Below are 13161 nucleotides of genomic sequence, written 5' to 3'. Positions count from 1 at the left end.
TCTATCCCCCCCCTTTTTTTAAACACCCAGCCTGATTAAGAGTTCTGCAAAACTCAAAAGCTTGCACACTGTGTTGAGTTGTTTTGATTGGTTCTAACAAAAGGCTTTTGTTTTGGGATGTTGCTTTGGACCAACACGGTTACCTCCCATTTTTAGTTCCCTTTAATTTCATACTCTTTTGGGTCATCTTAAAGTGAAATTGCTTATGTGCACATTCCTGAGGATTTCCCCCATTTTTTTACAGTGTAAAATTTTACTTTTACAATATTTACAGTCTGTGAAGGAACCAGAGGAATATCCTTAATCAGTACTTTTTAGGGATGATTTCATTTTCCCTCTCTTTGAGGTTTGTTGTGTTGTACTGGACTGTTGTTTATTGTTTTAAATGTGCTTTCTCACTGACAGGGCCTTATGTTTGGATTTTAATTATACTTTTAAAATATGTTACATTTTTTCTGGCATTTGATTAGGCATTGCCTTTGTGCATATAAATAAAATACGATTTGAAAATGACATTAAGTAGAGCCTGAAATTCAGAATTAATAATCAAGTGTATATAATCAAAGGTGACTAGAGGATAATGTTACTCCCACAACAAGGATAACTTGGGTTATGATGGAAAGACACCAGCATCGTCATCTTTGGGTGGTTTTATAGCTTTCTGTCCCTGTCAAGAGTCGGCTCACCGTCCAGACTTTGTGATAATCATCTCAGTTCCCACTTGGTGAAACTTGTTCCAGAGGTCCCGATCCTCAAGAGTGACCACAACAGAGCTGTGATCCATTTTTAGTTCCCTTTAATTTCATACTCTTTTGGGTCATCTTAAAGTGAAATTGCTTATGTGCACATTCCTGAGGATTTCCCCCATTTTTTTACAGTGTAAAATTTTACTTTTACAATATTTACAGTCTGTGAAGGAACGGAATATCCTTAATCAGTACTTTTTAGGGATGATTTAGTTTTCCCTCTCTTTGAGGTTTTTTGTGTTGTACTGGACTGTTGTTTATTGTTTTAAATGTGCTTTCTCACTGACAGGGCCTTATGTTTGGATTTTAATTATAATTTTAAAATATGTTACATTTTTTTCTGGCATTTGATTAGGCATTGCCTTTGTGCCTTTATGCATATAAATAAAATACGATTTGAACATGACATTAAGTAGAGCCTGAAATTCAGAATTCATAATCAAGTGTATATAATCAAAGGTTATTCATATTAAGGAATGACTAGAGGATAATGTTACTCCCACACCAAGGATAACTTGGGTTATGATGGAAAGACACCAGCATCGTCATCTTTGGGTGGTTTTATAGCTTTCTGTCCCTGTCAAGAGTCGGCTCACCGTCCAGACTTTGTGATAATCATCTCAGTTCCCACTTGGTGAAACTTGTTCCAGAGGTCCCGATCCTCAAGAGTGACCACAACAGAGCTGTGATGAGGGGAGGTGTCCACGGCTGAAGAAGGAACCCCCAGGTGAGGGGCCGCTTTTGTTTCTGATGGAAGAAAACGAAAGATACTATCAGGCACTGAGAATCTATTCCTGCAAATCTCACTAAGTGGTCTGGAAAGGATATGGGACCAAGCAAAGGCAGAAGCAAGCCCCCCACATGTCCCCTCCCCTTCCTCCAGCACAGTTGTGGGAATCTTTAAAGCAGAACAAACTCTTTTTGTAGGTCACACCTCAACCACTCTGAGATTTGGTTCTTGTTGAGCTCAGCTCTCCTTAACAGGTTTTAGAGCCCTGGAGGGACAGGCATTCAGCCTCCTTTAGATCATTCCTGGCCACAATCCAGAGGTCTGCAGGTTCCTGCACCTGGTATTTTGCCTTATGTTTCAGATGCTGTTCATAGAAGCAATCAGGAGAAGCCCCTATTGTTTACACTCTGGGGTGTGAACTGAAATTAAAAGAGACGCAGGGACAGTGAGAAAGATTGGATCAGGGTTTTAGGGCAGCAGAGCAACAACCGTCCTGCTTCACAACAAGCAAACGCTTTGGGGTCCTTTGTGACCATAACTTTAACAATAAGGTTTTGCTGTTTTGGGGGAGGGGGTTTGCTCCCCTTATCTTATTAATGTTAATAATACCAAAAGACAATTCACAAGCTTCTCTTGTGAATAATTAATAGCAAAAGCCATTCCCTCCACCAGCACCCACCCCGAAAATCTCCTGTGAGAACAGCCCACTGATTCTATGTATACTGAGAAGTCTGTTTCCACAGACTCAGGAGGCAAAGGCTGTTCTGCGGCTTCGCACTTCAAGATCTGCTTTGAGTCAGCGTGATTGAACTATGTCAGAAGTGACACCCCGTTTGCTAGATAAGGCTACACTATTAACATCTCCTTACTAGACTTGGCTTCATATCCTCTAGCAGGGACTTGAAAGCAAAGAGCAGTCACAGGCTGGGGTGACATTGTGGTGAAGGTCACCATGTTAAAAGTGGGTGCAAAAATTTAAAAGAACGTGGGCCTTTACAATGGAAGAAAAATGGAAGAAAAGGGGGAAGTATACTAACCAGCCAAGTATGAATGGAAGAAAAATGGAAGAAAAGGGGGAAAGTGTACTAATTAGCCAAGTACATATCAACCTTTTGTTAATGCAACACAGAACTTTACTTCCTGTCTATTCATATGAATAACTAAATTTAAACATATTTTTAAAGCAAACTAGAACTGCAGCCCGGTGACAAGTCAAAGACTAACAAATCACATTCCAGTCTGTAAGGTGCCACTGGACAGATGTTTTATTTTGCTGCTACAGATAAATATGGCAATGCTCCCTCTAAGCTGTGGAGTTTTGCAAGCAGAAATTCTACTTGTGAGCGAGTGATTTGGCTACTGCATAAATTAGTTTGCTCTGGAGCCATCCTTACTGAGCCAAGGCAAAAATGTGTGAGCTGGAGGCTAAAAGGCTTTGCGCTAGCTCACACTAACTCAGCTTAGAGGGAACACTTGTCTACCCATCTGGATGATCTGGAAAGCAGTTAGACCCAAATCTTAAAGCACTTCTTGACTTCTTAGTTTTTAGGTGGTTACTGTCTTGGGACAGGAGCCAATGTGGTTCAGAAAATGTTCTTCTAACATTTTTATTTACTTCATTTATATCCCATCACATGCACAATTAGCCGCGCCATAGGAACGAATGCCGGGCGGATTTAAAGGGCGCGATCAGACGCTAACATCTGCCCAGTGTCCCGCACCCGTCGGCAACCCGTTTTGCTCCACTGCAGAAGCGGAATAAAAAGACACTGGGGAAAGTCCAGTAGCAAATGGATTGCTATGGGCCACAGACAGACTTTCCCCTGTGTGATCGCTCCAGCGCACTCTCATGGCGTCAGGATGGTCTGATCAAGCCATCCCAACTCCATGCCATTGTTTCCCCCCCCCTTCTCAGTATGCGCATCATCGCATACTGCCGTAGGAAGCCCTCAGTGTGGAGATGCGATTCATTGATCCTCCCTTTAAGCGAATCAAAAAAAAATGGCAACAAAAAAAACCCGACTCACCCACGATTGTGTCTGATCACACAGTGGCGGGTTATGCCTGCAGTTTCAAAGGATTGTGTGATCACACAACTGCGGGTCAGTTTCCTCCGGGGTAAATAGCCTCGCTTCCCCCGCACGTTATCTCGCATGTGTGACCGCAACATTTCTTTCCAATGGGGACCCAAAGCGCCTTAGATTGTTTTCCTCTCTTTGGTTTTATCATCACAACAACAACTGTGCATGGTAGGTTAGGCTGAGAGTATGTGGCTGACCTAAGTTAGCCTCCGCAGTGAGCTTTCATGCCAGAGGAGGGATTTGAACTTGGGTCTCCCACATTGTAGTCTGATGATCTAACCACTAAACCACCCTGGCTCATATTGGGCTAACTGCATCGGCAGGGAAGCAATTGTCACAGCTCTACAGAATTTCATGGAGGTTGAAAAGAGAACATATGAGATCATTTCTGGGTGGCATCCCAGCTGCCTGAAATCAGTGAACTCCTCTCGTTCTGGGCCAAATTCATTTGGAAAAGAAGAGTTAAACTTTCCTGATGCATGTTAAAGATAATTGCCCCACTCCTAGCATGGAAGTGTCTAGTATCTTTGGCCCTTCAGAGACCACTCATAAGACCCCCCCCAACTGCCCCAGCCCTCCCAATCCCTGGCTATGGAAAGTCACAGACTAGGGTTGCCAGGTCTGGGTTGGAAAATACCTGGAGACTTTGGGGGTGGATCCAGGAGAGGGGAGAGGCCGCAGCAGGGGTACAATGCCATAGAGTCCACCCATCAAAGCAGCCATTTTCTCCAGGAGAGCTGATCTCTGCCAGCTGGAGATCAGTTGTAAAATCGGGAGATCTCCAGGCCCCACCTGGAGGCTGGCAACCCTAGCATAGACTCAATGCCCAGTATCGATGCATTTAGGGAGGAAAATTAGGAGGCCTGTTCAGACAACAAAACAAAGGTGAGCTTATTATGCAGCCACATGGGCCTTAAATGGAGGGCGTGTCAGATTTTCACTTTGATCATGGGGCTGGGGGTGGTCTGGAATATTCCAATGATAGGCTAACATCAGCCTTTCTTTCTTTCTTTCTTTCTTTCTTTCTTTCTTTCTTTCTTTCTTTCTTTCTTTCTTTCTTTCTTTCTTTCTTTCTTTCTTTCTTTCATGGTTCTGCTCCCTGTTTGGTCTGCTTTTGTGGATTTACAGTGCCAAATCTGGACCGCAAAACTGTTAGTGCCCTACTACTCTGGATTGCATGATCCTGAGTTTTGTTCTTGCATAAGAACCTCAGGGGTATCTTTCTGGGCAGGATCACCCTCACATCTTTCTAGCCCAGCATTCTTCATAAGTTGCCAGAAGGGGGGGCTAGGTGAGCCACTGGCCTTTCTGGATAATAACATATATGAAACTGGTCTGGACACATTGTGCTGGGGGGGGGTGGGAGAAGATGAGGCTTGCTGGGAGGATACAGCCTTTCTGCATGTATAGGGGGAAAGAAGCAATACTGCTATTCTGGTCTTTAAAAAAAATAAAAAGGTTGCAGCCTTGCACAGTGGAGGAGCACAAGGCCTTGTTGGACAACCAATTTAAAGGGGACTCATGGAGAAATGACGAAAAGTGGAATGCAGAAGGGGAGCAGCCTGCCACCGAGAGGACAATCCAGAGTTTGAAAGTTCATAATATGACATGAGTCTGTGTGAGACACTATAGTCACATTGTGTCACTCCTCACAAATTACCTCCCTGTTTGGGACCCTTGCGAATCAAATGGGGCGGCGGGGGGGAGGGCGGCTTTTGGTTCCCTGCATAACCAAAGAAGGAAGAATCATCCTACACTGGGCTTCCATAACTGTGAGCAAAGAAGCCGGGAGGGTCTTCAACGAATGGGTTACCAGAGCACAGGACAGAAGGACAGCATTCAGACATTTGAGTTGTGTACTATGCAAACAGGAAACAAACTTAGAATGAGAAGCAGTCTAAAATATTATATACAAACATACGGTAATGAAATAGTAGAATTAAAATCTGTTTTAAATGTAACATCTCGAATACAAATAGGTTCTTGATATGAGATATATAATAGACCTTCCTTCACACCTTGATATATTTTTATCTTTGAAAGGTTCTAATGAATATGTGGTGAAACTATGTAATATTGAATACATAGTAATAATGAAGCTAATTATGTAGTCAAAACGGATTAACTATGAAGTTTGAAACTTAAAATGTTTAATACCTTTGCATTTCAATAGAAGCTAGGACTGTTGCATATTATAGGTAATACCTCAAAAATTGCAACAAAGGGCAAGGGGAAATGTTTTCTGTCTTATACATTTTGTATTACATCATTGTCCACGACAAATGCAATTATGTTGAATAACCCCTTCTTTTTCCTTTCCTTTTTCTTTTCTGTACCTCCACTGCCTTCTTAAATAAATAAACAGATTCTTTTTTTAAAAAAAGGACGGCATTCAAAGGCTCTTTCCATATATTCAATTTAAAGGTAAAGGTAAAGGTTCCCCTGCCATCATTGTCCACGACAAATGCAATTATGTTGAATAACCCCTTCTTTTTCCTTTCCTTTTTCTTTTCTGTACCTCCACTGCCTTCTTAAATAAATAAACAGATTCTTTTTTTAAAAAAAGGACGGCATTCAAAGGCTCTTTCCATATATTCAATTTACTTTGATATTAAATTTAATAAAATATATCAAAACACAAATCTGCTAGTTGTTTTAGAAAAAAGGCTCTCACTTGCCTGCATCCTCATATATGAGCAATTCTGAAACGTGAGGGGGGCAAAGCAGCAGACAGGACACAACCCTTAGGAAGCCGCTTTCCCCAGGCCACCTCCCCCCACCACCTTGTTTTTCTCGCAACTGAACAAGTTGACTGCTGGACTATAGCTTGGCCCTTTGGCATGCAAGACCATCACCTGCCTGCTGACCTAGTAAAGAATCTTCTGGTTAATACTATGCAACCTGCACCCAGACAGGGACATCCACACATTGCCCTCCTGCCCCATTCCCTGCTCAATAGCATTAGCTGGGCACTTGCAGAAGAAGAAGAAGAAGAGATTGGATTTATACCCCGCCCTTCACTACCCAAAGGAGTCTCAGAGCGTCTTACAATCTCCTTTCCTTTCCCCTTCCCACAACAGACACCATGTGAGGTAAGTGGGGCTGAGAGAGCTCTGACAGAAACTGCTCTTTTTCAAGAACAGCTCTTATCAGAACTATGGCTTGCCCAAGGTCATCCAGCAGGTGCAAGTGGAGGGGTAGGGAATCAAACCCGGTTATCCAAGATTAGAGTCGACGCACTTAACCACTATACCAAACTGGCTCCAAAGACCCAAGCCCCAGGTTTTGACCATCAACCTGCCCCCAGCCAAGATCATTGGCCATTCTGGTCTGTGTCACCATACTTGCAGATTCTTCTTGCTGCCTGGGTGTCTGCAGTGAATGGATTACTGGGTCGCTTTGGGAAGCACTTCTAAAATCACACTGCTCACATTTTGCTAGTGCTTGTTGGGTGTACACCCAGCAGTAAATATTCCAGCTAAATCACTGTTAAAGGGAAGGTCAATTCAGCTCCTCGACAAGTTGGGAAGCGAGGAGAGCAAGTGCCTCTGCTCTCTGGTGAAGAATAAAATGAGATCTAGTGACTTGCACCCAAAAGGGAACCTCAAATGCAGCGCATGCTGGAGGGGGGGGGAGCTGGGGGGCAAGCGGCTGAACAAAGCCCTCTCACTGGAGATGCTCACTGAAGTGCATAGGAGTATACCTAGACTAGAGAAGGGAAGCCAATAAAACCCCTGGGTTAGATGGGTTGCTTGAATGCAGCTCTGTGCTCTAGTCTATGAGGCACGGATGAAGCCTGTGCTGCCTTTTGCCTCTTCAAGCCCAGCAGCATCCCACTCTAGCAAGAAGCTCCCCTGTGCGAGCTCCCCCACTGAGAGAGGAATGTCCTTACAGGGCTCCATCTATTTAGTACATCTTTATCCTCCCTTCCTTTAAGGAGGTTGGGGCAGTGCACATGGATCTCTCTTCCCTATTTCATCCTCGAAGCAACCTTTTGCGAAACTGTAACTGGCAGAGCATCAATTTGAACCCACAGTCAGTCCACCTGGACTCCCATACATTACAGTGAGGTTCTTGCCCAGAATTCCCCACTGGGATTGAGCTGTCTGTAAATCAACTGCCCATCCTACAGAAAGGGAGACGCAGCCTCTCTTTGCATCATCCTGAAGTTAAGAAAAAGAAAAGCTACCTACCAGGTACAGCTTGCATTTCCCCAGAATTAGAGGTCCACCACAACTCTCAGCTCAAGGAAGGCGCAACCATCCCATGCCTCATACAGGGGCAGAAGGAGCCTTGCTGGTTTCCCAGAGACATCTGGAGCTTTGGGACAGGTCGCAACACAACTCAGCTTAGACCCAAGGTAAGTTTCTGGTTTATGAAGGCTAACAAGCAGGGAGGAGCTTCTCCCCAGCCAGGTCTGCTCCCCCCACCCTGCAGTCTTTTGATGTCCAAAAGGGACAAAGAGAGGAAGGATCTGCAGCCATCAGTGGTTGGGGGGGACGGGGACTCAAAAAGAATTAACATGGCTTTGACATACAGGAAACCCCAGAGGGGAAATAAATGTACCTTGATTTACTGCTAATGCACTTTTAACCAAATAAAAGGCCAACACTGTTGCTGGATGAAGGGGGACCTCAAAGGCAACACAGTGGCTGGGAGACAAAAAGACTGCCCCCCCCCCCGCTGCCTTTCACTTTTGGGTTTTGTTAACAGAGGTGCCATCTTTTCTGCATGAAGCAATTTTTCTCCAGGCCGGTTTGGCCAGGGATCCTGGAGGGTTTTTTTGGATTTTGTTTTTTTGCCATCTTCTGGGCATGAAGCAGGGGGTCACTGTGTGTGTGGGTTGGTATTTATGGGTTTCCTCCGTTGTGCAGGGGGTTGGACTACATGATCCTGGAGGTCCCTTCCAACTCTATGATTCTGTGATTCTATTCTCTGCAATGCAACGTGTATCTTCTCAGTGAGAAATTTTCTCTCTGTTTAGAGACACTGCCATGATTTGGAAAGTGGTGTTTTCTAAAGACAACTGGCAAAATAGCTTCCATTGCTCCACATAAATGCCCATGGTCAAATATTATATTAGGGTCCACAGGACAACAGACAACTGTCAGCTGTGCAAGGAAGCAGGGTACCACTACCCTCCTCCCTTTATGGAGTTTTTGCCTCATCTCCAACTTTTTTGTACCTATGGGAGCTGGAGTGATTTCCTCTGGGTGACCCACCAGAGAGCAAAATTATCAAAGGGGCATCAGATGGAATCATGCGCACAGTTGTACCAGCTGTTTCTTTGTGGACAAATTTAAAGGAAGGAAAACCTGCAGCCGCCCTTGGCAGCCTGTTTGCCATTCCATTCATGTCCTATTCTTCTTCTTCTCAGGGAGCAGGACACGGGGAATATGCTCATTGTAGCTGACAACAACCCTGTGGAGTAGGTTCACCCAGGATCACTCAATGAGCCTCATGGCTGAGTGAGGATTTGAACAGGTCTTCCTTGTCCTAGTCCAACACTAACTACTGCATCACACTGGTTCTGTTACCAATCTCAGGATCAGGTGGGCAGCAGTGTTAGTTTGCAATAGCAGAACAAATTTCTAGTCCAGTAGCATCTTAGAGACAAACAAAATTTTCCAGGGTTTAAGTTTTCATGAGTCAAAGCCCATTTTGACAGATTGCTGGTATACCCTCAAAAATGATGTTAGTCTCTAAGGTGCTACTGGACATGAATTTCAGTCTTGGCATTTAAGGGCCAACCTACATATGATGCTGGAATCCCATGTTTAAAATTCCAGATGAATAATTTGGCATGAAAACCAGCTGGGAGACACTCTGGATCAGGGCTGTGGGGGGGGGGGTTAACTCACCCCTCCTCTTGTCTCCCAAACTGGAAATGCTTTATGCCTTGGGAGCAAAAAGAGACCAGAATCACAGGGAATAAGTCCAGAGGAGTAGCTAAGGTTGCCATTCTCCAGGTGGGGCCTGGAATGTCCTGGAATTACAATTGATCCCAGACCACAGAGATCTGTTCCGGAGTAAAAGGCTGCCTTGGAGCAAAAGGCATTATACCCTGCTGAGGTCCTTCCCTTCCCCAAACCATGCCCTCACCAGACTCCACCCCTAAATCTCCAGGAATTTCCCAACCCAGGTTGGCAACCCTAGGAGGTAGCTGTGTTGCAACAAAAAAATAAACAAGAGTAACTACATTTTATTCCAGCCATAAGTGTATGTGAGCAAGAGCCCACATCTTCAGATGTTTTGAGTGGGGCCTCACTATGCAACCATGTTATATGGGAGGCCTGAAAATAAACAACAGGGACCATGGAATGCAAGAGGTACAGGGTGAAAAGTAGTGATGTAAAATGCAGATCTAATTGGGAAAAATACAGAGAACATTAATTAGTTATGCTAAGCAATAATGCCTGTAATTGGTAGAGAGTCACTGGTTTTGTTAAAATAATCACAGTTATAAGTGCTTTACAAAACCTTAAATCCTGGTTCAATACAAAGATTTTATATTAATCGCACCCCAACTGAACTGGGGTTTAGCATTTTCAGCTCTATTGAATTCAGGGGTGGGGGCATGGTCTGATGTTAACTTTGAACATTGTTTTTCTGGAGCAGCAGTCCAAAAATACTTAAATAATAAAGAGGAGTTGCCTGTCATTCTGTCAGATATCGAGCAAACCTTTTATCTGCCCCTGCCAGGCACTGTTGGCCTTGCCCAGCTCAAGCGGCCCTCTGAGGCAATACAGACATGCCACACTGCCTGAGGCAGCCTTTTGGGATCTTGACAAGCAGGCAGTAGCTCAGGGAACCAGGAACAGATTAGAGGAAGAAGCTGGAAGGCATCTCCAGAGCAGTGTTCCCTCTAAACTGAGTTAGTGTGAGCTAACTCACAGTTTTTAGCCTCCAGATCACACATTTTTGTCTTCGCTCAGGAAAGATGGCTCCAGAGCCAAATCGCTCACTCACAACTTTAATGTCAGTAGCTCACCAAGTAGAATTTTTGCTCACAAGACTCCACAGCTTACAGGGAGCATTGCTCCAGAGCTAGTGGCAGTACCTGGGATCATGTTGTGCAGAGGACTGTCAGAAGATCCACCAGTCTCCAGGAACGCCTGTGTCTGAGGGGCCCTTGCAAATGAAAGGAAGGAGGGTTTGCTGCCCTCCCTTCCTGGCTAGTTAGCCTCATTGAGACAAGACAGGAAACATTTAACAGCCGCTTGACACCCCTGGGAGGGTCTTGTGAAGGTAAATGCAAACTACAGAACTCCCCCCTCCCCTTCTGTCAAGGGACCTCTGACGCCAGGGGCCGACTGTCCCTCAGCTCTAAAAACAACCATGTACTGATTTTTTTATTAAGACCAGCAACATGACAGAAAATAGTGTGTGACTTTTCGTATTCCATAAAGCCCTTCATCAGTCTGGATGTTTAAAAGGGGAGGGTGTGTTTGTGTACCGCATCAGTCCGACTCCAACAACCTTGAGGCCTCTTGGCTGCTCCTGTTTGGAGAGTCCTGCTGTGTGGGGCTGTTGGGCTGCATTTGTTTCAGGCACACCCACGGCCTTCTGGGGGAAAAGGTGAGAGCCAAAACAGCCTGTCTTGTGAATAAAAAAGCCAGTGGTTAAGCATCCTCTCCAAGCTCTTTGCCTTTTCTCCCTGTGGCTATTCAGTGGTGAGGGAAGGCTACGCTCAGTGGTCCTGTCCATTTTTTGAGAGGGGAGACTTGGGGAACAAAATTGGGAGGGGCTTGGAGTCATAAGATTTCGTTCCATATGATGTCCAGACTGGGCAGTGGAGGAGGGCCCTACCCTAGAGGGGATCTTTGCCAGTGCTTCCATATGACCCAGGACTGAGTCTTGGGATGGAAAAGTGGTTCTGGAGCTCTCCCAGATGACAAAATAGCAATTTAGTTTTTTAGCTGAGACTGTGTGGGAAAGCTGATTCTTACCTGCTGTTCATACTTCTTACCGCACCCTGCTTTGCCATTGTGACCAAGGCCTTTAAATAGGCACTGGCGTTCTGGAATGTTCTTGATTCCCATCAGAATAGGCTTCAGACTTGTATTTTAAAAAGCCAACTTGTCATTTAGGGTTGCCAGCTTCTAGGTGGGGCCTGGCAATCTCCCCAAAGTATAACTGCGCTTCAAACGACAGAGACGAGCTCCCCTGGAGAAAATGACAGCTTTGGTGTGTGGACCCCATGGCATCATATACCTGCTGAGCTCCCCCCCCCCAAGCTCTGCCCTCCTCCGTTTCTTCCCCCAAATCTCCAGGAACTTCCGTCTGGAAACCCAATTTGTCACTTCAGAATCCATTTTAAGATTCAGTTTCCTTTAAATCCACTGACCCACCCACCCCAGTTGCCAGGGTACAGTGCTGAGATAGCAGGAGAAGCCATATTTGGCAAAAGTCTCTATTCTGTGCAACTCAGCATCTTTGTTCTCCAGGCCCTGAGGTTGCATTTCAGCCCCTCTTTCTCCTTGGCCTCTCTTAACTCCATGCATCCGCCCCTATATAACAATTCACCACCACCACCACCAAATAATTTGCTTCTATTTCTCACCTTCCTTTGTCCAAGGAGTCACATATCACCTTTTCTCCAGTAAGCTTACAATGCGTCTTTTACCACCACCAACAGTCCTGTGAGAGGATTAGGCTAAGAGGGAATGCTGAACTTAATGGACCATGGCTAAGGACAAATCTGAACCCAGATCTCCTGAGTCCAACACTGCAGTCTAATGGCTCTCTCAAATTTTTGGAAGTGGGACTCAGTTCTGAACTTACTCTCCTTTTGGGCATCCCTCTTCAAAATAATGCCCTGTTATGGTCCCTGTGCCCAGCAGCCAAGTCTCTCACATCTGCTAACACTCATAACATTTCTGTTTTATCTTTCACAATGTGTATCCTCCGGTATATATAATTCTATTTTGGTCATGGACTCCCCTGAACATTCCAACACGCTCCAAAATCAGTTCGCTCTCTGATCTCTCATTCAGAGGGTCTCCCTATCCACTGGTTGCTTTGCCTGAATCCTGCCTCCAACATTCTAAACAGTTTGCTGTTCCTCCCCCCCCCCACAGCCAATCAGAACACAGAGGTCATTTGCATATGTGGCCTGATTCGCCTTTGCCTCGGAACACAGAGGTCGTTTGCATATGCGGCCTTACTGGCCTTTCCCTCTAACATTCTAAACAGTTTGCTGTTGATGTTCTGAGGTAAAATAAACTTCCCCTTAGTGTCTGTTGGGGGAAACCATGGTTGCAAATCTCCAGGTGAGGGCTGAAGATCACTCAGAATTACAACTGCTTTCCAGATGGCAGAGATCAGTTCCCCTGGAGAAAATGGTGGACTCTGTGTCCTTATATCCTGCTGAGATGGCCCCTGTATGACAGCCAATGTGATGTAGCAGTCAGGGCTTCAGCTATTAAAACTGATGTCCAGATGACCCATATCAGTTCTTTTAGAGACAATGGCTGCTTTGGGCAGTAGATTCTATGGCATTATACCCTGTTGAGGTCCCTCCCCACCCAAAATCCTGCCCTCCCCAGGCTCTAACCCTCAAATCTACAGGTATTTCCCAACCCAGAGTTGGCAACCGTGTAAT

The 13161-nt window shown here is 45.0% G+C and overlaps 1 protein-coding gene across 1 annotated transcript in view; it reads right to left on the bottom strand.

Annotated features, from left to right (window-relative positions):
- LOC107108513 (T-box-containing protein TBX6L-like) overlaps positions 1-13161 on the bottom strand; it is a 35985-nt gene that overhangs the window by 9908 nt on the left and 12916 nt on the right. Inside the window, exon 4 of the mRNA XM_015408949.1 lies at positions 1343-1493. Within this exon, the coding sequence (XP_015264435.1) occupies positions 1343-1493 (151 nt within the window). The remainder of the gene's footprint in view (positions 1-1342; positions 1494-13161) is intronic.

Source organism: Gekko japonicus, unplaced genomic scaffold (assembly GCF_001447785.1).
Source record: "Gekko japonicus isolate JY-2015 unplaced genomic scaffold, Gekko_japonicus_V1.1 scaffold19, whole genome shotgun sequence".
Classification (NCBI taxonomy): Eukaryota; Metazoa; Chordata; class Lepidosauria; order Squamata; family Gekkonidae; genus Gekko; species Gekko japonicus.
The sequence above is the reverse complement of the archived record's forward strand: the minus strand, read 5'-3'. Positions and strand labels throughout refer to the sequence as shown.